General features: G+C 42.8%; 1 protein-coding gene and 1 long non-coding RNA gene across 3 annotated transcripts; both read left to right on the top strand.

The window, feature by feature from the left end:
• Window positions 1–27: 27 nt before the first annotated feature.
• LOC105028796 lies at window positions 28–5,034 on the top strand. The gene is made up of 6 exons (XM_013140150.4): window positions 28–248; window positions 384–539; window positions 734–810; window positions 1,018–4,477; window positions 4,610–4,688; window positions 4,860–5,034. Exons 1-6 carry the CDS (start codon window positions 84–86, stop codon window positions 5,000–5,002), a joined length of 4,080 nt encoding a protein of 1,359 aa, XP_012995604.3. The 5' UTR covers window positions 28–83; the 3' UTR covers window positions 5,003–5,034.
• Window positions 5,035–16,307: 11,273 nt separating this feature from the next.
• LOC109615643 lies at window positions 16,308–20,509 on the top strand. 2 transcript variants are annotated; one of them, XR_003778429.2, is made up of 5 exons: window positions 16,308–16,531; window positions 16,714–16,925; window positions 18,328–19,964; window positions 20,084–20,162; window positions 20,347–20,509. It is a non-coding gene; the product is annotated as an uncharacterized LOC109615643 (long non-coding RNA). The 2 variants fall into 2 exon arrangements; XR_004575609.1 differs by having other exon boundaries at window positions 16,812–16,925; window positions 20,347–20,508.
• Window positions 20,510–24,029: the final 3,520 nt, after the last annotated feature.

Here is a 24,029-nt window from a genome sequence, read left to right as displayed (position 1 = left end):
AATCAGCTCGGATATTTGGCCATTACTTTTCAATAACACATGCACGATAGACACAGGATAGCCATTGAAATGCGCTGTTTACCATGGCAAATGAAAAGTTAAATTTGCCAAAGAAAGATCGAAATGATACTCGATGGTTTAAGGTCTGCTATTTGAAGACCTTTACCATGCGAAGAAGCAAACCAAAGGGTGGTCAACAAAATCATGACTTTCCTAAGGAGCAGGAGGCAATGAAGAGAAGTGTTAAGGTGAGAGAAGATGGAGGGTTGTTTGTCCTTACAATACACCTTCATGTGATATTAAATTAATCATATGGCCTGGCTCTTCTCTAAGGGCTATGAGAAGGCTTCCTTCTGAATCATCTGTCTTTGTCTGTAATACAGCATTGCCCCGTACATCCTGCTGGCTGGTTGCTGACACTACTCAGCCTCGTTGGTGTTGTTTGGCCCAAGAACATGAGACCGGATGCTGGAAGTAAAGGGAAGAAGGATCTCCTGCCTCAGACTGAGCAGGCGTCTAATAAGAAAAAGAGAGTCAAGGTGAGAAAATAGATTGGGAGTGATGTGGATATTTTGTGATGTCTTTTCAGGCTTTAAGTTTTTCTGAGAACAGTAAATTCTCCATACTATATATGTTTTTCCCCATTATTAAATAATGAGTCTTACTGCTGTCCTAAAAGGGCTGTAGTTTAGTGTCTTTAAACAATATGTAATTGACTGTTTTGTCTTTCAAGACCATAAGGATAAAGAGAAATGCAGTGGAGCCGATCGGTGAGAGAGATCGAAACCGATCATTAAGTTCTTCCAATGGGTAAGTTAATTATTAATTATGTAACCTGATGAGAATGTTTCACCTGACTATTTGGAAGCCAGTGTGGGGAAAACATATATATTTTGATATCTGGATAACATTCTAATGACACATTTTACTAATTGATTACTGAATGATGTATTCATGTGACTAAAGTGTCTATTGCAAAAACTGATTTGTTATATTTTCTGCTTTTTAACCATGCAGGTCTCAGACTGTGTTACCAAGGACTCAAGGAGACAGTGGACTTAAATCACCTGAGCCGCTTTCTGGAATCACTGAGGGCAGTCTCCTCTGTGGTGTTAGGAGTTCCTTTAGAGAGTTGCCCAAAATGTCTATACAAGACCAAGTCCTCTTTGACACCTCTGTAAACATTGTCAACCAGGTTCTAGCTTGGTCTATTTCTAAGGTGATGAAGGACGACTTATCTGTTGGAGGGATTAATTCCACCAACGTGAGGAACAGTGAGACAATGCAGAGTCGGGACAGTAATGTTGGCTCAGGAACATGCCAGGCATCATCTACAAAGGCCTCCCGCTCCATCAGCTCTGCCAAATCCAGAGCTTCCCAGAGTGATAGTTTTAGGAATGTTTTGCCAGGCACTCCAATCCCAAAAGAGTGGCCAGTTGAAAGTGATTTCCCTCTCATTAGGAGTTCGGCCATTGATATGGGTAGGTCCTCAACTAATTCCAAAGTGTCACTAAACAAGTCAAAGCAAACCATCGCTGCTGTAGTAGATACTGTTATGGAGGACAATAAAAGAGAAGAAAAAGATCAAAAGGACATTGCAACACTCCGTTCCAGTCTTCATAACTTTTCACGGGAGCTCACCGACAAAGTTCATGAGCTCATAGAGAGTCGCAACAGACCCGAAGATCTTTTTTCACCTGCTGGAAAGGCTGCATCAGACTCGACACTTTTGAAACTGAAGACCAGATTTGAAACTTGTGAACAATCTTGGGAGATTGAGCTGGTGAACTTCTTTACTAAGGAGTCAGTAAGACGTCTACTACAGGATCTGATCTCCTGGCGTCCTCCACCGTCTGAAGTACCAGATAGATCTGGTAGTTCCTCACAGGTTTATCCAGACACCGAGAAGCAGTTTGCTAATACAGAGGTCAATCGGTTGAAGAGTCAGAATCGGGACAGTAATGTTAGCTCGGGAACACACCAGGCATCATCAACAAAGTTCTCCCGCTTCATCAGCTCGGCCAAATCCAGAGCTTCCCAGAGTGATAGTTTTAGGAATGTTTTGCCAGGCACTCCAATCCCAAAAGAGTGGCCAGTTGAAAGTGATTTCCCTCTCATTAGGAGTTCGGCCATTGATATGGGTAGGACCTCAACTAATTCCAAAGTGTCACCAAACAAATCAAAGCAAACCATCGCTGCTGTAGTAGACACTGTTATGGAGGTCAATAAAAGAGGAGAAAAAGATCAAAAGGACATTGCAACACTCTGTTCCAATCTTCACACCTTTTCACGGGAGCTCACCAACAAAGTTCATGAGCTCATAGAGAGTCACAACAGACCCGAAGATCTTTTTTCACCTGCTGGAAAGGCTGCATCAGACTCGACACTTTTGAAACTGAAGACCAGATTTGAGACTTGTGAACAATCCTGGGAGATTGAGCTGGTGAACTCCTTTACTAAGGAGTCAGTAAGACGTCTACTACAGGATATGATCTCCTGGCATCCTCCACCGTCTGAAGTACCAGATAGAGCCAGTAGTTCCTCACAAGTTTATCCAGACACCGAGAAGCAGTTTGCCAATACAGAGGTCAATCAGTTGAAGAGTCAGAGTCGGGATAGTAATGTTAGCTCAGGAACACGCCGGGCATCATCATCAAAGTTCTCCCGCTGCATCAGCCCGGCCAAATCCAGAGTTTCCCAGAGTGATAGTTTTAGGAATGTTTTGCCAGGCACTCCAATCCCAAAAGAGTGGCCAGTTGAAAGTGATTTCCCTCTCATTAGGAGTTCGGCCATTGATATGGGTAGGTCCTCAACTAATTCCAAAGTGTCACTAAACAAGTCAAAGCAAACCATCGCTCCCATAGTAGATACTGTTATGGAGGTCAATAAAAGAGAAGCGAAAGATCAAAAGGACATTGCAATACTTCGTTCCAGTCTTCACAACTTTTCACGGGAGCTCACCGACAAAGTTCATGAGCTCATAGAGAGTCACAACAGGCCTGAAGACCTTTTTGCACCTGCTGGTAAAGCTGCATCAGACTCAACACTTTTGAAACTGAAGACCAGATTTGAGACTTGTGAACAATCCTGGGAGATTGAGCTGGTGAACTCCTTTACTAAGGAGTCAGTAAGACGTCTACTACAGGATCTGATCTCCTGGTGTCCTCCACCGTCTGAAATACCAGATAGATCCAGTAGTTCCTCACAAGTTTATCCAGACACCGAGAAGCAGTTTGCCAATACAGTCGTCAATCAGTTGAAGAGTCAGAATCGGGACAGTAATGTTAGCTCAGGAACACGCCGGGCATCATCTACAAAGTTCTCCCGCTCCATCAGCTCGGCCAAATCCAGAGCTTCCCAGAGTGATAGTTTTAGGAATGTTTTACCAGGCACTCCAATCCCAAACGAGTGGCCATTTGAAAGTGATTTCCCTCTCATTAGGAGTTCGGCCATTGATATGGGTAAGTCCTCAACTAAAGTGTCACCAAGCAAGTCAAAGCAAAGCATCGCTCCCGTAGTAGATACGGTTATGGAGGTCAATAAAAGAGGAGAAAAAGATCAAAAGGACATTGCAACACTCCATTCCAGTCTTCACAACTTTTCACGGGAGCTCACAGATAAGGTTTATGAGCTCATAGATTCTCACAATAGCCCCGAAGACCTTTTTGCACCTGCTGGAAAGGCTGCATCAGACTCAACACTTTTGAAACTGAAGACCAGATTTGAGACTTGTGAACAATCCTGGGAGATTGAGCTGGTGAACTCCTTTACTAAGGAGTCAGTAAGACGTCTACTACAGGATCTAAACTCCTGGCATCCTCCACCGTCTGAAGTACCAGATAGATCCGGTAGTTCCTCACAGGTTTATCGTGACACCAAGAAGCTGTTTGCCAATACAGAGGTCAATCAGTTGAAGAGTCAGATGCCACAGGGAAGTTATCCAGAACCTATGTTGGACCTGAACTCTGTTAAGGATACATCTTCCACACATCTGGCATTTGACTACACTAGCAATGACTACGCCACTTTAGTATTTTCACTGGTTTTTGGACTGCTGTCAAAGATAAGCGCAGGTATGTCAATGGAAACCTCTGTCATTGTTGACATAACCAAAGTTCTCATCAAGAGGATACTGTCTGATTTCTGTAGCATCTCAGGCATTCAACAAAGTCAAGCCTGCCCCCAGAAACTGAAAATCGAAATGATCTTCAAGAGCATCTACAAACAGCTTCATCAGGAATTTGGATCAAGAAAGATTCTCCAGGTGGCAATGAAGTCACAGAATACTGCATTTCACAATGCCTTGGTTAAATCAGTAACCAGGGAACTATTGAACATATGCAATGAGACCAGCTCTTCGTCCTTCTCAATTACCACATTGTCCTCAGACAGTGACAAGGCCAGGCCAGCTGGGCTTCCAAAGGCCGGTGAAAAGGAAAAGGGGGGAATCGCTCATCGGTTTCGACTACTTCTAAAGGTAAAATGAGTTAAAAATAGCAATTCTAATTATAAAGAATGTTTTGATTAATTGTGTAGTGTGACGGAAAACCTTAATACTTATCCTTTTTTTTTGTGAATTCTACCCACTCTGCAAATAAATCTTATCTAGCATTCAAAGAAGGTAAACATGAAAAAGGACCATGCATCCAAACCTTCCCAGAACCAGACCCCTGCTGTCCATAGACTAGGTATTTCAACACTCTCAAATATACTTGCTTTCCCAAGTTAAATATGTACCTTGCATCATATACTTAACAAAAATATACATTTTACTGAATTATAGGTATCTAAATTAGGAAGGTATGTTAAATATCAAAAGAAACACAATTTGAGACAATAACATCTTTATTATTTTTCAGGGAGTGTCTACGATCAAGATACTGGCAAAACAGAGAATGGAACCTCCGGCAAGAAAAAAGCAAGGAAGCAGTCATTCTTTTCAAGGGCATTTTCAGATACAAGAAATGCCCTGTCCAGTCTCTTTACAGTGGGTCTGATTTAATCTGTATTCAAAATAAACATCATTGCAGTAATTCTTCATGTTGTTTTTCATTATATAGTTTTAGGCATTATAGTAGTACTAATGTTTAATTATATTACCTTAAGTTTAAGAATCAGAAACCACTGTAGAATTATAAGAATAGTGTTCATCTGAGGTAACGAAGCGCAAATTGATGGGAAGACTTTGATGGTAAAACAACCACAAAATGGTGTGCCATTGACAGAATAGGTAAATTATTGAAACCAGAGATTACTGTATCCCCAATATTTGGGTCCAATTAATCAAATCCAAACGCTTTCCACTTTTCACTACACCTTCTGTCACTGTGTCGTGCGAGTTGATGCTCAATAGAAGGTAGGTAGCTAACTAGTTGAAGTTACTAACGGTTTGGTTTTGTAGAGGACAAAAGTATAACTAATTAGCTATGTAACTAGCCAGACGGCGAGGGAGTTGCCTAACGTACAGACTACATAGCCATGTATGGGGAGTATAACTGACATCAGTTAGCTATATATAAGTTTGTGTTGAAGTATAACACTTCCCCGAGTTGGTTTGTTGGAAAGGAGAATAAAACACAGGGAGTCAGGGCAATTACCGTAGTTATATGTCCATTTATTACAGAAGCTTCTGGAGACACGTGTCGCCGCACAATGTCTAAGGATCAACATTCAAAACATCATTTTTATACTTCTACTACGCCCAAAAGATAGAGGCGTTAACTTACAAAGTGTGTGCCATTGGCCCAATCCCAGTTTTATTCCTTATAGGATAACTGCAAGTATCTTCTTGTCTCCTCCTGGTATCTGTCTGGCCTGTCAGACTATGTGTGTGTGTCTCTGACCTGTGACCTGTTTCTCACAAAACAGACATACTAAATCTTTCTCTCCCCGGCAACTGCTTAACCAGGGTTTCCTATCCTCCTACTTGCTCCTTCAGTTTCGGTTCATATTACAGACATTTAATATTTTGTTTCATTGGTTACAACAGCTTATAACAGTTCACTAACTTATACAATCACTACATCTACAATTCCCCCTTTTGATCTCTCCCCAGAGAGATCACCCCTATTCGCCAAGCTCCAGTTCTCCTGGGTCATGCTGCTCCAGTAGAGGCATCAGCATCCCTGGTGGCGATCCTGGAGCCTTCTCAATGGCTGTAGAAATCACTCTCATGGCAAGCCCTCTTATGCATGGGATACAACAACACCCACAAGTAACCATTATAGCACCAAATGTAGAAAGCGATAAAAGAACAGACATTATCAAACCTTTCCACTGGCCGAACATTGAGGTCATCCATTCCTCCAGCGGATTATCTATCCCAGAATGCTCGTATGCGACCCCGTGACATAGTCCAATTCAATCCCCCAAATTTCCTCAAACAGGTGTCCTCAGGTGGGGTCGCTGACCTCTTCGCTGGGGGAATGAAGACCCGATGCCAACCTGGGAAACCTGTAACAACACACAACACACATATCATTATTCTACCAATTCCCATATACCACTTCATTCTACTATCATCTCCCCAGACCTTTCTCTGTAACCCTGTCATCTTGGTACGAGTGGTATGAGCCACTCGGTGTCCTATACCCCCTTTAGTTACAGTATTTTTCAGTTCTTTCCCCTAAGAGTCTATTCCCCTGGCGCCGTCCTCTGTCTCCTTCACTCGCTCGTAGTCCCGGCGCTGGTGTACACTGGCTCCAATGGTACCACGTCTCTCCTTTGTCCCTCAGGCGGACCGCATGACTCGTTCTCTCGACCACCTGATGAGGACCCGTCCACCTTGGCTCCGACCACTTTCGCTTGATGACCTTCAGCAACACCCACTCCGCCTGGGGCAGGTTCTGGTCCAGCGGGTGCAGGTCCCTCCGTTCTCCGACTCTGTTGGTGAATTCTGAAACGAGAGCTCGCAATTCATCAAAATACATTCTGTGATCTTTGGGCCACTTTTCCCCTTCCGGGACCGCAGGCCCCGCGGCTGGTCCTGGAAACTGTCTCCCCGTCAGCAGCTCGTATGGGGTGAACCCAGTGGTCTGATTTAACGAGCATTGAATCGTCATGAGTGCCAGTGGCAGTGCATCCACCCAGTTCAATTTAGTCTGTGCACATATCTTAGCCAACTTGTTTTTTAAGTTTTGGTTCATCCTTTCTACCTTTCCCTGGGACTGTGGATGGTACACAGTGCCAAAAGCATGTTTTAGGCCCAATAAGCTCTCTACCTTCTGTAAATCACTGTTCTTAAAGTGAGTCCCATTGTCTGACCTGATTTTCTCTGGGAAGCCGTGTCTGGGAATGTACTGGTTCACTAAACACTTGATCACTGTCTGACTGTCCTCCCTTCTTGCTGGCCAGGCTTCTGGCCACCCTGTGAACATGTCCACACACACTAACATGTAACGGCACCCCCGTACTGTTTCCCCCATGTCAGTGTAGTCTATCACTATCTCTTGTCCAGGTCTCGTCGTCATGGGGAACGCCCCCATCTCAGGTTTGATCGTCGGTTTTGGATTGTGGTGTGTGCAGATGGTGCATGTCCTAGTGTAGTTACGTACCATGTCTACCATAAACGGGTTCCTCAACATCTGTGCTGGCCCTACATGGCCCAACCCGTGGGCTTCTGCAAATTTATCTCCCCGCATGGCTGGTGGAAGTATTACTTTACCGTCTGGCCCTCTCCAGAGCCCGCTCGTCTCTGTTGCCAAATTGTTTTCTCTTGTAGGGAAGCCCCCTTTTGATGTCTCACTAGCTCGTCTCTCTCAGAGCCTTCTCCCCCCTTTTTCTGAAACAGGACCCCGTTCATGACTCATCCTGTTTCAGAAAAATCTAGAAAAAAGGTGTTGTGTAGTCTGGTATGGCCAGATCAGCTGCGGTGGCTAGTTGTTGTTTCAGCAAAATGAAGTCCTTGTCGGCCGGGCAAGTCCAATCGAGAGTGGCTTTAAGTTTACGCATTCCCTGCTCCTTAACTAGCGCTCTAAGTGGCTCTGTGAGCCCTGAATAGTTTGGGATGTAATTCCGGCTATACCCCGTGAGCCCCAGGAATGATAGCATGTCCTGAACAGTAGTGGGTTTAGGATGGTGGAGGATGGTTGTGCGGTGAGCTGAGGAAAGCCCCGCTCCTTTCTGCGAGATTACTCTGCCCAGAAAGGAGACATGCGTCCTTACCAGCAGTAGCTTTTCTTTTGACACCTTCAACCCTTTCTCAGCCAGTCTGGTGAGGACCGTCATTGTAGCTTGGATGCAGGCGGCCACCGTTGGGGCCGCCATTGTCGCCCCTATGTGTGAAAGAAAAAATATCACGAAGTTCCTCTGCTAGTGGGAGACAGAAAAAAGCGTTAGCCAGGTCAATGCAGGTGTACCATTTTTACGTCTTACAGCTGTGTGAGTACCATACGTTTGGCGCCTGAGTGAGTGTCCAATCAGTACATTTGACCGCCCTTTTAACCATGGGCCCCAGGTCTTTTGCTTGGTGTTTAGGATGCAGGGCCTACATGTATGAATTTAGACCCGACCTGCCACGTGTCCCCACACACTACATCCCCAAACCCCTCTCTATACACCTCATCGCCCTGCCGATCATAAAATAGGGTTACATGTGGGGGGTCTGGCAGAGGAAAGTACGGCTCGAGGAGGGAGACCCACGGCCTCCACTTGAAGTCGATGTCCCGTCTGGTAACGTGACAGTTAGTCCATCTGGAGAACACAAGATATTAGCCCCCAGTTTTATCAACAAGTCTCTCCCCAATAAGTTCACTGGTGTGTTTGCTGACACCACATACGGATGGCTGAGGGCCTGTTTACCCAGTATCGTTTTAAGAGGAAATGTCACTGGCAAAGTCTGTCCCACTCCTTCAAACCCCACAACTTCCACTGTCTTGGAGGATAGTAGTCCTGTGACGGGAGGGGCGGTGATGGTGGAAAAAGTGGCCCCTGTGTCAACCAGAAAGGAGAAGTCCTTCCCGTCGACATTCAGGGACAGCATAGGGTCTGCCCTTCCCCCGCTGTCCCCTCCCCCCCCTGTAGACCGTCACACCTGGTCCCACCCTCCCTCATAAGAGAGTGGGTATTGTCCAGGTGCGCTAGGTGGTGGGACGGCGTGTGGGTTGGGAACTGGAGCTGCCCCTTGGTTTGGGTATCCTCTGCCCCCTGCAGTGTTCTGTGGGCAGTTTCTGGACCAGTGGTTCGGGTCACCACACGTAAAGCAGACTCCGTACTGGACTTGGGCTCCTGGAGCCCCTCTGCCTCTACCCCGCCCCCTCCCCCTACCATAACCTCCCCTCGGAGTCCCTGGTCGATAGGGCGCGGTGAATGCCCCCCGGCCACCGTGAGGTTGGGGTGCCCATGTGGGAACAGGGTATAAATCGGGTGTGTCAGGTTCTCCTGAGCCTAGAGCTGCCATCTGTCTGTGTTTCTTTTTCCCTTCATTGAGCCTCCCTTTGGCTTCACCCAGCTGTAAGCGCAACAGGTTCTCTTCCAGTCCCTGTATCTGTTTGTCTTTCTCTGTCTCCTCATCTTTTGCCCTCTGTAAATTATGTACTATGTGTCTTTCCCATACGTGTGATTCACTATCCGGCAAGTCAGGATTTGCCATCATTGCCTCCTTTATTTTCTCTGGAAGTCCCTCTAAGACCGCCCTTCTAAACCACTCCTGCTGCAGACCCCCTTTCCCCGGGTGGTGCCCTGTGTGTTTGGCCCATGTGTCCTTACATGCTTCTAGATACTGTCTAGGGTGTTGCTCTTTTTCCCAAGGTAACTTGAGCATCGGGGCCCCAGCGGGCAAGGGAAATCGTTCCCTCAGGGCCGTGGCTATGCGCCCGACCACCTGACTGAAAGGAGTGTCGTCAGGGCTCCGCCTAGTGGCGGCCCCTTTTTCTATCTCAGTCATAGCCTGGGCGGACACGGCTCGGGCGGCTACTGCCCTCCAGTCCCCCAGTGCCAACATTTGACCAGCTGTGAGTTTATCAAATTGTGACAACCATAGTCCACCTCCCTCTCCCATCGGGGGTAATTTATCTACCAGTGCCTGTACGTGTCCCAGCCCCAATGGTTTATATCGCGGTTCTCCGCCTCCCACTCTAAAGAGAGGCAGCTGAAACCCAGCGCAACCAGCTTCCCCTGCTTGTGACCACGTATACATTTTATTTTGAGTCTTTTGAATTGATTCTACTGTGTCATGGTGTAGTTTATGTTCTGGTGGGGGCGTACGCGGCAGAGGGTATACGTCTACGTCTCCCTTACTCCCGTCTCCACTACTGTCTGTGTCGGGGTCTTCGTCTGAGTCAGTCCATCTCCCTACTGCTTTGCCCGTGAGTACCACCCGTCCTCTATGTGAATTCCCTTTTTTCTGCCTAATTCTGGTCCTTCTTACTGTGTCACTATCGTCCGACCCCAACCTTGAGTCCTCACCTAACCTGCCTTTAGTACGGCCTGATCTTTTCTTTATGGCCCCAGTAATCTCCTCTTGTTTATTCTTTCCTAGTCGTCTCCCCTTCTCGCTCCTCTTTCTCTGCCCTTGCCTTGAACGGTTTCACCTCCCCCTCAGTGTCTGTCTCGCTCTCTGACTCCGCCTTCCTACTTAATTTTCTCTTATCTTGCTTTCCTGTGAATTGAGTTATGGGCTTGCTGTTCTGTGTGTCTAAAGACAATATCCCACTCTCTAAACATAACGCTGGATATAATGGTACACGGTACCATGCACCACCAGGTCATCTTCATATGCTAGGGGTTCTATCTCTCCTCCCTTTTTCTCCTTAATTTTCTGTCCCTTTTTCTCTTTGTTCAAATGGTCTACGCCCTGACACCACACTGCTAATTTACACCATTCTTTTCTGTGCTTTTCTCATTCCTTCTCCTTTTCTCTATATCTCCCTCTCTTGACCAAATTGGCTGTTTCCTTCTTGTCTCTAACTCTATCTCGATTTTTAGAACACTCCTTCTCCTTATTCCACAAAATAACATGTAATGATCTCCTTTCCTCCATCCTTAATCCTGCCTCGCTCACCACTTGTCGCAATTTCTCTTCTATCCCTTCTTTTTCTTTCTGAATTGGGTCCATCCTGCCTACAACAGTCATTACATTTGCCACCTGTATCCCCAATTGTTACCACTTCCCAGTGCCTGGACACCGCCCATCGTCATCAACTTCTCTCTCACACTTCCCGTCCATTTCAACCTGACTTACGTTACCGGGACTCAGAATAATTAACAAATGATAAACGGGTACCTGACCCAACACTTTTTGGGACTTGAACCCAGTTCCCTTATACAGAATTTGGGGAGCTCTAAAACTCCCCGGGACTCCAACCCAGATACAGAATTTGGGGAGTTCTAAACCTCCCCGGGACTCTAACCCAGATACAGAATTTGGGGAGTTCTAAAACTCCCCGGGACTCTAACCCAGATACAGAATTTGGGGAGTTATAAAACTCCCCGGGACTCTAACCCAGATACAGAATTTGGGGAGTTATAAAACTCCCCGGGACTCTAACCCAGACACAGAATTTGGGGAGTTATAAAACTCCCCGGGACTCTAACCCAGATACAGAATTTGGGGAGTTATAAAACTCCCCGGGACTCTAACCCAATACAGAATTTGGGGAGTTATAAAACTCCCCGGGACTCTAACCCAGATACAGAATTTGGGGAGTTATAAAACTCCCCGGGACTCTAACCCAATACAGAATTTGGGGAGTTCTAAACCTCCCCGGGACTCTAACCCAATACAGAATTTGGGGAGTTCTAAACCTCCCCGGGACTCTAACCCAGATACAGAATTTGGGGAGTTATAAAACTCCCCGGGACTCTAACCCAGATACAGAATTTGGGGAGTTATAAAACTCCCCGGGACTCTAACCCAGATACAGAATTTGGGGAGTTATAAAACTCCCCGGGACTCTAACCCAGATACAGAATTTGGGGAGTTATAAAACTCCCCGGGACTCTAACCCAATACAGAATTTGGGGAGTTATAAAACTCCCCGGGACTCTAACCCAATACAGAATTTGGGGAGTTCTAAACCTCCCCGGGACTCTAACCCAGATACAGAATTTGGGGAGTTATAAAACTCCCCGGGACTCTAACCCAATACAGAATTTGGGGAGTTCTAAACCTCCCCGGGACTCTAACCCAGATACAGAATTTGGGGAGTTATAAAACTCCCCGGGACTCTAACCCAGATACAGAATTTGGGGAGTTATAAAACTCCCCGGGACTCTAACCCAATACAGAATTTGGGGAGTTATAAAACTCCCCGGGACTCTAACCCAGATACAGAATTTGGGGAGTTCTAAAACTCCCCGGGACTCTAACCCAGATGAACCTTTACACACAATAAGTACTTCGAGGTGCCCCTAAGTCCTCGGGACTCTAACCCGACTGGTTGCCGAGACTCTAACTCGCAACTCTCCACCGTCCCCGTCGGGAAGTGGCGTAGGGTAGTCAACCCTAGAACGATTAACGGGCCTCTAACCCGACTTAGAGTGAGACTCTAACTCACACACCGGTAGCGGGCCTCTAACCCGACTTACAGTGAGACTCTAACTCACACACCGGTAACGGGCCTCTAACCCGACTTATAGTGAGACTCTAACTCACAGACCGTTCCCCTGACCCCCTGAATTTAAACCAGTCTCCCAATACGTTTTCCACAGGTCCACAATTTAGTTCATAGCCAATATGCAGATTTAGATATAACAGGCTCTGCTTACCTTTATCATGAGCCGGCTCGGAACCTGTGAATCTCGCGTAGGTTGTCTGGACAAGATCGAATTCCTTCTCCTCTTTCCAATCCCGGACGAGCCCCCAAATTGTTGAAGTATAACACTTCCCCGAGTTGGTTTGTTGGAAAGGAGAATAAAACACAGGGAGTCAGGGCAATTACCGTAGTTATATGTCCATTTATTACAGAAGCTTCTGGAGACACGTGTCGCCGCACAATGTCTAAGGATCAACATTCAAAACATCATTTTTATACTTCTACTACGCCCAAAAGATAGAGGCGTTAACTTACAAAGTGTGTGCCATTGGCCCAATCCCAGTTTTATTCCTTATAGGATAACTGCAAGTATCTTCTTGTCTCCTCCTGGTATCTGTCTGGCCTGTCAGACTATGTGTGTGTGTCTCTGACCTGTGACCTGTTTCTCACAAAACAGACATACTAAATCTTTCTCTCCCCGGCAACTGCTTAACCAGGGTTTCCTATCCTCCTACTTGCTCCTTCAGTTTCGGTTCATATTACAGACATTTAATATTTTGTTTCATTGGTTACAACAGCTTATAACAGTTCACTAACTTATACAATCACTACATCTACATTTGCTATATATACATTCAGTCAATTTCAATAAATGTGAAATACCTAGAAAATGTGTTGCTGCAGTGAAAAAATGACATGCCTAAATTACGTGAATGTTAACATGCTAACTAGTTTTCAGTTACGCTCTATGACTCGCTACAACACTACGTATGTTCAGAGTCCATGTTGCACTTAACTCTCTCAGCACAGTGAGTACAATATCCAAGTAAAACAAAATGGAGAGCAGTCCTTAATGAAATCCCAAACAGAATAATGTACAGAAAGGTAAAAGGAGAACATAATACAACGGAACAAAATTCACTGCAGGGCTTGACATTAGCAGTTACAGTTTTTCCAGCATTCAAAACTCAAAGGTTACTCAAAGGTTCCCAAAATCTTGCACCGCGTCGGTGTGTTGCCATGGTAAAACCATTGGCGCTCATAAATAAAATACCAGACGGTAGGAGGAAAACGTTTCCATATTTTTATGTTGGCAGGTGGGGAGTTTTCTACACACAATTGCGGGATTATGTAATGGGCTAGGGTAGGTCGATTTTCTCTGGAGTCCGCGGGAGAATTGCAGTTTACTGACAATGAAATCTGTCAACCTTGCATACTGGACCACAGGTCCTGAAATCGCGTAGATCGGAAAAACAATTGGATAATTTTTTGTACAAATATTTCATTAAAACGTAATAACCTCAAACTACATCCAATCCGCATAACATTTTTTAACATTTCTGGTGACTTCTAGTTGCCTAGAATGACAGATTTATTTAATGAGAGATAGCGAGACAAACGAAGATGACTGGTGAAAAGACCATCAGATTAGTGTATGTACTGTCACCAGAAAACATTAGGCTATATATGCAATATACTGTGTAAAAATATACAAGACACTAACAATATAAATATATGAACATGAAGACAATGGATCAGCGACAGCAGCAGAGCCTAGTGCAGCTTAAGGAAGTCAGAGAGGGAAACAAACTATGTGACCTCAAGGGAAGGATGAGGAAAAAATTACGTGACAAGGCTGTAATATTTGCAGCTCTGTTTCGTTTTTTATGCACATCTATATTAACAAGAACATAGCATAACGAAATAGACAATAAATATTGACTGCGATTAATTTTAAAGCTGATGAGCTGACTTTTCAATACCACATGCAAGAAAGATACAAGATAGCCATTGAAATGCACTGTTTACCATGGCAAATGAAAAGGTACATTTGTAAATAAGTCATGTAGATAATCTCCCTGCGTACACGTACCAAAACCTCACACCAAAGGAAGCTATCTTCACTTTAGTCCTGTCAGAATCCACAGAAAGTCTGTCACTATGGATAACGACAGTGCTTATTCTAACCACCAAATGTATCCATCCCTCATGTCCTCTCCTGTCTCTCTAACAACATATTGATTAACATCCAGAGGTACCTCTAACTTTTCCCTCTAACTTTTCCTTTTATCTCCTGTCTGAATTTGCTCCCATCCTCCCTTTCCCTCGGTTTACTGATTATGTCCTTAACTTCTTTCCTAATTTCCTTAGTACCTAGTTCCCTTTATTTACTTGCTTTATTTTTTTCAAACTGTGTTTGTAGGACAGTTTGTGTGTAATGGTGGTGAAATGTATAGTGTCTCTGTGTCTGAAGTTAAACAAGGCCTTCAGAGCGCTAACAAAGAATGAAAAGTACATGACTAGTTGTTTGTACCACATATAAAACATGTTCTTATTTGTTCCCATCAGAGTTTAAATAAAGATCGAAATGATACTCGACGGTTTAAGGTCTGCTATTTGAAGACCTTTACCATGCGAAGAAGCAATCCAAAGGGTGGTCAACAAAATGATGACTTTCCTACGGTACAGGAGGCAATGAAGAGAAGAGTCAAGGTGAGAGAAGATGGAGGGTTGTTTGTCCTTACAATACACCTTCATGTAATATTAAAAGAATCATATGGCCTAGCTCTTCTCAAAGGGCTATGAAAAGGCTTCATTCTTTATCATCTGTCTTTGTCTGTAATACAGCATTGCCCTGTGCATCCTGCTGGCTGGTTGCTGACACTACTCAGCCTTGTTGGTGTTGTTTGGCCCTAGAATGTGAGACCAGACTCTGGAAGTAAAGGGAAGAAGGATCTCCTGCCTCAGACTGAGCAGACATCTGATAGGAAAAAGAGAGTCAATGTGAGAAAATAGATTGGGAGTGATGTGGATGTTTTGTGATGTCTTTTCAGGCTATTTAAGTTTTTCTGAGGACAGTAAATTCTCCACACTATCTTTGCACACACGTCCCTCCACATCTATGAAGTCACCTGGGATGGACTCAGCTCAATGGGTTCAATCGGGTGGGAATATCGGGAGTGAGAGAGTCACCAGGGCCTGTCAGACCACCAGGGCTCCTGAACTCCCTCCCTTAAATCGAAATTCTTGAACGTTTTCACGTGTGAGTTTTAAATATTCCTTACCAACCCCCCAGCGTGAGTTTTTTTGCACGTGACTTCAGTACTCACTCCAGCATTTTAACTCACTCCAGCATTAAAACAGTCACCTTGCCAGGTAAGGAAGACTACATACATTGCATTGCAAGCTTCTCAGCAAACATCAGCTAACCGCTAGCAAACGTCAGCTAACCACTAGCTAACAAAGCATGACCAGTAATTCAGTGCAGTGAAAATGAATAAACTATATAAAAAGCATACAACGGGTAACGTAACTTCTAGAAGGTTTTTACAATGGTTTTGATCGGTTGTCAGCTCTTCCAGGAAATGTTAAGATGGTCTATTGTACTCGCTAATATAATTTGTTTTTTTGTATTAGTGTTGGCTGTCTGTTGGTACGTAAGTAACACTTCCTGTCCCGATTTGAATGCTTTCTACCTGGTTAATATCATAGTGTGGTCTTGAAACAATTACAATCAGGAAATAAAGTTATAAACACTGTTTGAGCTAAATGTGAGTAAGTAACAGTGCGGTCTGACCAGCCATTGTTACGTTACTTGTAGCTAGGCATGCTAATGGTGCGTTCTAAACAAGACGTTCTAATCACACCGGTGTGACCGTATGCATCAAATGGTTAAATTCGATTATCATCCAGTTTCTCGAAAAACTAACCGAAGAGTAAGTCTAGACTTATTTTGTGCTGATGGTCTGCATGTTTGTGTTTTAGTATTCATGTTTGTGCTAAATTATATTACCTTCTGCAGGCAATGGAAGCAGCTAAGAGTTGGCACTACGGACCCTGTACGTTTTTTAATCTCATTTGTTAATCACGATTAATGTATCGTATATGAATAAATTATTAAATACAATTATATACAAGCACTTGATTTACAAATCATTCACATTATCATTATGCTGGTTGGGTAGCCTTGGTTAGAGCATCTACTAAAATAAGAGCAAAAAAAAGTATCTCTGTCCTACAGGAGATGAAGACACTGCTTGCAGGGATGATTTTGGAGAATGTACAGTTTGTGTCTGAGACCATCCAGGAAGTCATGCCTGCAGTTTTCCATTTCATTAGAATACACGGTCCTGTGCCTCCAGTGTCCATCAAGAGGAGTAGCAGCAATGTCAAAGTTTGCCAGTCAGGCCAAAACAAGTCACTTTCAACCCCCTCATCAAGCTCATCTAATGGGTAAGTTCATTTTTAATTATGTAACCTGATGAGAATGTTTCACCTGACTATTTGGAAGCCAGTGTGGGGGAGACATATATATATTTTGATATCTGGATAACATTCTAATGACACAATTTACTAATTGATTACTGAATGATGTATTCATATGACTAAAGTGTCTATTGCAGGGATGGAAATTAAAAAATGTTGTCCACCGGCCACTGTGGCTGGTGGATTTCAAAATCTACCAGCCACTCAATGTTTTTACCAGCCACTTTCTTGTTTTTAACCAACAACGTGAAGCGTGCTGACGACATACAGAGCAGTACATTATCAGATTTGTCTCGTCGTAAACTAACCAATCGCGGGACTCCCCATTGTCTGCTTTTCTCCAAAAGTTTTTTGACTTTCGCCTCTTTGTCCTCTGGCTCCTTCCGGAGATGTTTTCTCAGTGGACCTCTTAATGCCTGCGATGTAACGCCACATTCTTATGTGCGCCGCCTCTAAAGTGTACGTAAGAGGATTAGTGCCAAGCAATAATAAAAAAAATGAAACCATCTCGACAATAAAGTCATTATAATGCGAGATAAAACTCGTTATATTTCGAGAAAAAAAGTCGAAATACAGTCTTGAGAATAAACTCATTAAATATCGAGAATAAAGTCGTTGTGTTTCGAGAAAAAACTTGTTATATTTCGAGAAAAAAGTCGAAATACAATATTGAGAATAAACTCATGAAATATTGAGAATAAAAGTCGAAATTAAATGTAGAATAACGCATTCGATCAGTGTGCATTGCATACTGATGGCAGAGTTGGATCAATTATTCAAGCTATATTATAGACTTTCTTTCAGTAACAAAGAAATACTATCAACTATTAGCTAATTATGACAGAATTAAAAAGAGAATTTGCAAGCGGCTAGGTCTTTTTAGAAGAAAAAATCTGTCCAATTTGCGCTATGTACTCGCTTTGTCCAACATGAATTGACAACCAGTGGACAAATGCAAGGTTATCGCTGGCTTCACCTACGCGCGATTCATCGAGGTTTCGTGGTTTCCCAGGATACCATAAGACGGATTATTAAACGTTATTCTTGATATTTAATGAGTTTATTCTCAAGATTGTATTTCAAATTTTTTCTCTAAATTTAACAAGTTTAATCTCGCATTATAATGACTTTAATGTCGAGATGGTTTTATTTTTTTTATTATTACTTGGCACTAATCCACTAATCCGAAAAAGTGTCCGGGTGAAACAGTATGCTACTTTTATTTACCCGCCACGGTGGCCGGTAGGTGAAGCGAGTTTACCCGCCACAACACAAAATCACCCGCATTTGGCTGGTGGCGGGTGCTAATTTCCATCCCTGGTCTATTGCAAAAACTGATTTTTATATTCTCTGCTTTGTAACCCTGAAGGTCTCAGACTGTGTTACCAAGGACTCAAGGAGACAGTGGATTTAAATCACCTGAACCACTTTATGGAATCACTGAGGACAGCCTCCTCAGTGGTGTTAGGAGTTCCTTTAGAGAGTTGTCCAAAATGTCTATACAAGACCAAGTCCTCTTTGACACCTCTGTAAACATTGTCAACCAGGTTCTAGCTTGGTCTATTTCTAAGGTGATGAAGGACGACTTTTCTGTTGGAGGGGTTAATTCCACCAACGTGAGGAACAGTGAGACAATGCAGAGTCGGGACAGTAATGTTGGCTCAGGAACACACCAGGCTTCATCTACAAAGGCCTCCCGCTCCATCAGCTCTGCCAAATCCAGAGCTTCCCAGAGTGATTTTTTTAGGAATGTTTTACCAAGCACTCCAATCCGAAATAAGTGGCCAGTTGAAAGTGATTTCTCTCTCATTAGGAGTTCGGCCATTCATATGGGTAAGTCCTCAACTAATTCCAAAGTGTCACCGAACGAGTAAAAGCAAACCATCGCTGCCTCAGTAGATTCTGTTATGGAGGCCAATAAAAGAGGAGAAAAAGATCAATAGGACACTGAAACACTCCGTTCCAGTCTTCACAACTTTTCACGGGAGTTCATGAGTCTCACAACAGACCCGAAGATCTTTTTGCACCTACTGGAAAGGCTGCATCAGACTCAACACTTTTGAAACTGAAGACCAGATTTGAGACTTGTGAACAATCTTGGGAGATTGAGCTGGTGAACTCCTTTACTAAGGAGTCAGTAAGACGTCTACTACAGGATCTGATCTCCGGGCGTCCTCCACCGTCTGAAGTACCAGATAGATCCAGTAGTTCCTCACAGGTTTATCCAGACACCGAGAAGCAGTTTGCCAATACAGAGGTCAATCAGTTGAAGAGTCAGAATCTGGACAGTAATGTTAGCTCGGGAACACACCGGGCATCATCTACAAAGTTCTCCCGCTCCATCAGCTCTGCCAAATCCAGAGCTTCCCAGAGTGATAGTTTTAGGAATGTTTTACCAGGCACTCCGATCCCAAATGAGTGGCCAGTTGAAAGTGATTTTCCTCTCTTTAGGAGTTCGGCCATTGATATGGGTAAGTCCTCAACTAATTCCAAAGTGTCACCAAACAAGTCAAAGCAAGAGTCAGATGCCACAGGGAAGTTATCCAGAACCTATGTTGGACCTGAACACTGGTTCTTGGACTGCTGTCAAAGATGAGCGCAGATATGTCAATGGATTCCTCTGTCATTGATGACATATCCAAAGTTCTCACCAAGAGGATACTGTCCGATTTCTGTAGCATCTCAGGCATTCAACAAAGTCAAGCCTACCCCCAGAAATTGAAAATCAAAATGATTTTCATGAGCGTCTACAAACACCTTCATCAGGAATTTGGATCAAAAAAGATTCCCCAGGTGGCAATGAAGTCACAGAATACTGCATTTCACAATGCCTTGGTTAAATCGCTAACCAGGGAACTATTGAACATATGCAATGAGACCAGCTCTTCGTCCTTCTCAATTACCACATTGTCCTCAGACAGTGACAAGGCCAGGCCAGCTGGGCTTCCAAAGGCTGGTGAAAAGGAAAAGGGGGGAATCGCTCATCAGTTTTGACTACTTCTAAAGGTAAAATGAGTTAAAAATAGCAATGAATGTTTTGATTAATTGTGTAGTGTGACGGTAAACCTTAGTACTTATCCTTTTTTTTGTAAATTCTACCCACTCTGCAAATAAATCTTATCTAGCATTCAAAGAAGGTCAACATGAAAAAGGACCATGCATCAAAACCTTCCCAGAACCAGACCCCTGGTGTCCATAGACTAGGTATTTCAACACTCTCAAATATACTTGCTTTCCCAAGTTAAATATGTACCTTGCATATGTACCTTGCTTCATATACTTAACAAAAATATAAATTTTACTGAATTATAGGTATCTAAATTAGGAAGGTATGTTAAATATCAAAAGAAACACAATTTGAGACAATAACATCTTTATTATATTTCAGGGAGTGTCTACGATCAAAATACTGGCAAAACCGAGAATCGAACCTCCGGCAAGAAGAAAGCAAGGAAGCAATCATTATTTTCAAGGGCATTTTCAGATACAAGAAATGCCCTGTCCAGTCTCTTTACCTCCAGCTTCAACAATAGGTCTGATTAATCTGTATTCAAAATGTTTGCAATAAACATCATTGCTGTAATGGTTCATGTTGTTTTTCATTATATCGTTTTAGGAATTATAATAGTACTAATGGTTAATTATATTACCGTAAGTTTCAGAGTCAGAAACCACTGTAGAATTATAAGAATAGTGTTCATCTGAGGTAACGAAGCGCTGATGGGTAAACGTTGATGGTAAAACAACCACAAAAGGGTGTGCCATTGACATAGGGATAGGGATGTCCCTCTGGGGATGTCAAGAATCAATCTCAAAAATCGATTCCCAGGTAATCATTATAAAACGGACATTCTCCTTTGTACTTGTGCGTACAGAATGGGTAAGTTGTTGAGACCAGAGATTACTGTATCCCCAATCTTTTGGTCCAATTAATCAAATCCAAACGCTTTCCATTTTTCACTAGACCTTCTGTCAGTGTGTCGTGCGAGTTGATGCACAATAGAAGGTAGGTAGCTAACTAGTTGAAGTTACTGGACTTCTAAACTAACTAACGGTTTGGTTTTTTAGATAACAACAGTACCTAACTAATTGGCTACGTAACTAGTCAGATGGCGAGTGAGTTGCCAAACGTACAGCCATGTATGGGGAGTATAACTGACATCAGTTAGTTATATATAAGTTAGCTATATATGCTTTCAATCAATTTCAATAAATGTGAAATACCTAGAAAATGTGTTGTTAAAGTGGAAAAATGACGCCTAAATTACGTGAATGTTAACATGCTAACTAGTTATTAGTTACGCTATATGACTCACTACAATACACTTTGTTCTGGGGATGTCAAGAATCATTGTCAAAAATCGATTCCCAGGGACTCCATGAGGGAATCATTATAAAACAGGCATTCTTTTTGTACAAGTGGGTACAGAACGGGTGAATTGTTGAGACCAGAGATTACTGTATTCCCAATCTTTGGGTCCAATTAATCAAATCCAAACGCTTTCCACTATTCACTAGACCTTCTGTCAGTGTGTCGTGTGAGCTGATGCTCAATAGAAGGTAGGTAGCTAACTAGTTGAAGTTACTGGACTTCTAACCTAACTAACGGTTGGTTTTGTAGATAACAGTACGTAACTAATTGGCTACGTAACTAGTCAGACGGCGAGGGAGTTGCCAAACGTACAGACTACATAGCCATGTATGGGGAGTATAACTGACATCAGTTAGTTTTATGTAAGTTAGCTATATATGTTTTCAATCAATTTCAATAAATGTGAAATACCTAGAAAATTTGTTGTTAAAGTGAAAAAATGACATGCCTAAATTACGTGAATGTTAACATGCTAACTAGTTATCAGTTACGCTATGTGACTCACTACAATACACTACGTATGTTTAACTCTCTCAGCACAGTGAGTACAATATCCAAGTAAAACAAAATGGAGAGCAGTCCTTAATGAAATCCCAAACAGAATCATGTACAGAAAGGTAAAAGGAGAACATAATACAACGGAACAAAATTCACTGCAGGGCTTAACATTAGCAACCGCCGTCATTCGCAGTCACTCTACTAGCCACTTTGGCGGGTGAATTTTTATATATCCAGAGTTTTTCCAGCATTCAAAACTCAAAGGTTACTCAAAGGTTGAGTTAAGTCTGAAAAACAATTGGATCCTTTTTTACCCAAGCATGTAAAAATATTTCATTAAAACGTAATAACCTCAAACTACATCCAATCCGCATAAAAATGTTTTACATTTCAGGTAATTAATGAGAGATCGCGAGACAAACGAAGATGACTGGTGAAAAGACCATCAGATTAGTGTATGTACTGTCACCAGAAAACATTTGGCTATATATGCAATATACTGTGTAAAAATATACAAGACACTAACAATATAAATATATGAACATGAAGACAATGGATCAGCGACAGCAGCAGAGCCTAGTGCAGCTGAAGGAAGTCGAGAGAGGGAGACAAACCATGTGACCTCAAGGGAAGGATGAGAAAAAAATTATGTGACAAGGCTGTAATATTTGCAGCTCTGTTTCATTTTTTATGCACGTCTATACTAACAAGAACATAGCATAACGAAATAGACAATAATATTGACTGCGGTTAATTATAAAGCTGATGAGTGATTTCATTTTTCTTTTTAATAACATGTTTATAGGCTTATGTTAAGAATAAATATATTGCTTGTATATTTTGGTTGCTATTAGGGAGGACATGGACAACAGGACAATGCTCTTACTGAGGGAAGGAGGTTGTTGGAGGTTGTTGGCCAAGATCTCATGATACATTGCCCTATCCATCCTCCCCTCAATATGGTGCAGTCATCCTATCCCCTTGCAGAAAAGTTTCCACCTCCATGCTTCACAGTTGGGAGGGTGTTTTTGGGGTTGTACTCATCCTTCTTCTTCCTCCAAACACGGCGAGTGGAGTTTAGACCAAAAAGTTCTATTTTCGTCTAATCAAATAGGTAATGAGTGGAGAACAGGAGGGCTTTTTAAAGAAAAACTAACAGGTCTGTGAGAGCTGGAATTCCTACTGGTTGGTAGGTGATCAGATACTTATGTCATGCAATAAAATGCAAATTAATTATTTAGAAATCATACAATCCATCTCTCACAGTTGAAGTGTACCTATGATAAAAATTACAGACCTCTACATGCTTTAGTAGGAAAAAATAGGAAAACCTGCAAAATTGGCAGTGTATCAAATACTTGTTCTCCCCACTGTATATCCCACCCACTGACAGGTGCCATGATAATGAGATTATAAGCATTTTTCAATTCACCTGTCAGTGGTCATGATGTTATGGCTGATCGGTGTACAGTATGTCCCAAACCATAGTACACTGGAAATAGACCATTTTTGTATTAGTAAACAGCGATGATGTATATCGTAGCAAATCTGAACTGGTGGCCTTTTCCAATTATTCTGTAATGTAAATGTCATATCACAGATATAATATGACCGTATATCCAATAAATTCATTAAATGCTTGCAAAAATCCCGTAAGGACAGCTTGCACACCGTCCTGGCATCACCAAACTACGTTGGTGGCTTGCAACCATAAATATCTGCTGTCGTGCAAGATGGTGGCCAGTGTGGTTTGTAGTTTTTGAGCACTCGATAGTTTTTGAGTACCAACTTTTAAATTGAGAAATGGGTAATATGTTCTACTAAAACACGTTTGATGCGACCATTGATGGACAGACAAGATTTTCTTATACTACTACAGTGAGTAAACTGCACATTTATAGGTTTCTGCTTTGTGTTTTCAGTATAGCTAAATGCTAGCAGCCTAACTACTGTAACCTCAGGTAAAAATGCCCAAGCGTCACAAACAGAAAGGTTGTTGATGGAATTAGAACATGACCAAGACAAGTCGATGTCAGGATGCTCTTCTCTTGCCACCACCCCCACTAAAAGCCCTAATCCCAAGAATTTATGAAACCAAGATGGTGAAAAAGAGTGAAACCCTATATTGAATGAAATCCTAAAAGGATTTCAGGAGTTAAACTGCAAATTTGACACATTAGAACAGAAGATCAATCATAACG

Source organism: Esox lucius, chromosome 3, assembly GCF_011004845.1.
Source record: "Esox lucius isolate fEsoLuc1 chromosome 3, fEsoLuc1.pri, whole genome shotgun sequence".
Lineage (NCBI taxonomy): Eukaryota > Metazoa > Chordata > Actinopteri > Esociformes > Esocidae > Esox > Esox lucius.
Note: the sequence above shows the minus strand (reverse complement) of the source record. Positions and strands in the feature narration are given on the sequence as shown.

What these genes read in the sequence shown, in the direction of transcription:
- LOC105028796 (XM_013140150.4), top strand. Translation starts at nt 84, where the DNA reads ATGGCAAATGAAAAGTTAAATTTGCCAAAGAAAGATCGAAATGATACT. An exon ending in ATAAGAAAAAGAGAGTCAAG is followed by an intron (nt 540 to 733) that starts GTGAGAAAATAG and finishes TTGTCTTTCAAG; the next exon opens with ACCATAAGGATAAAGAGAAA. An exon ending in TCATTAAGTTCTTCCAATGG is followed by an intron (nt 811 to 1,017) that starts GTAAGTTAATTA and finishes TTAACCATGCAG; the next exon opens with GTCTCAGACTGTGTTACCAA.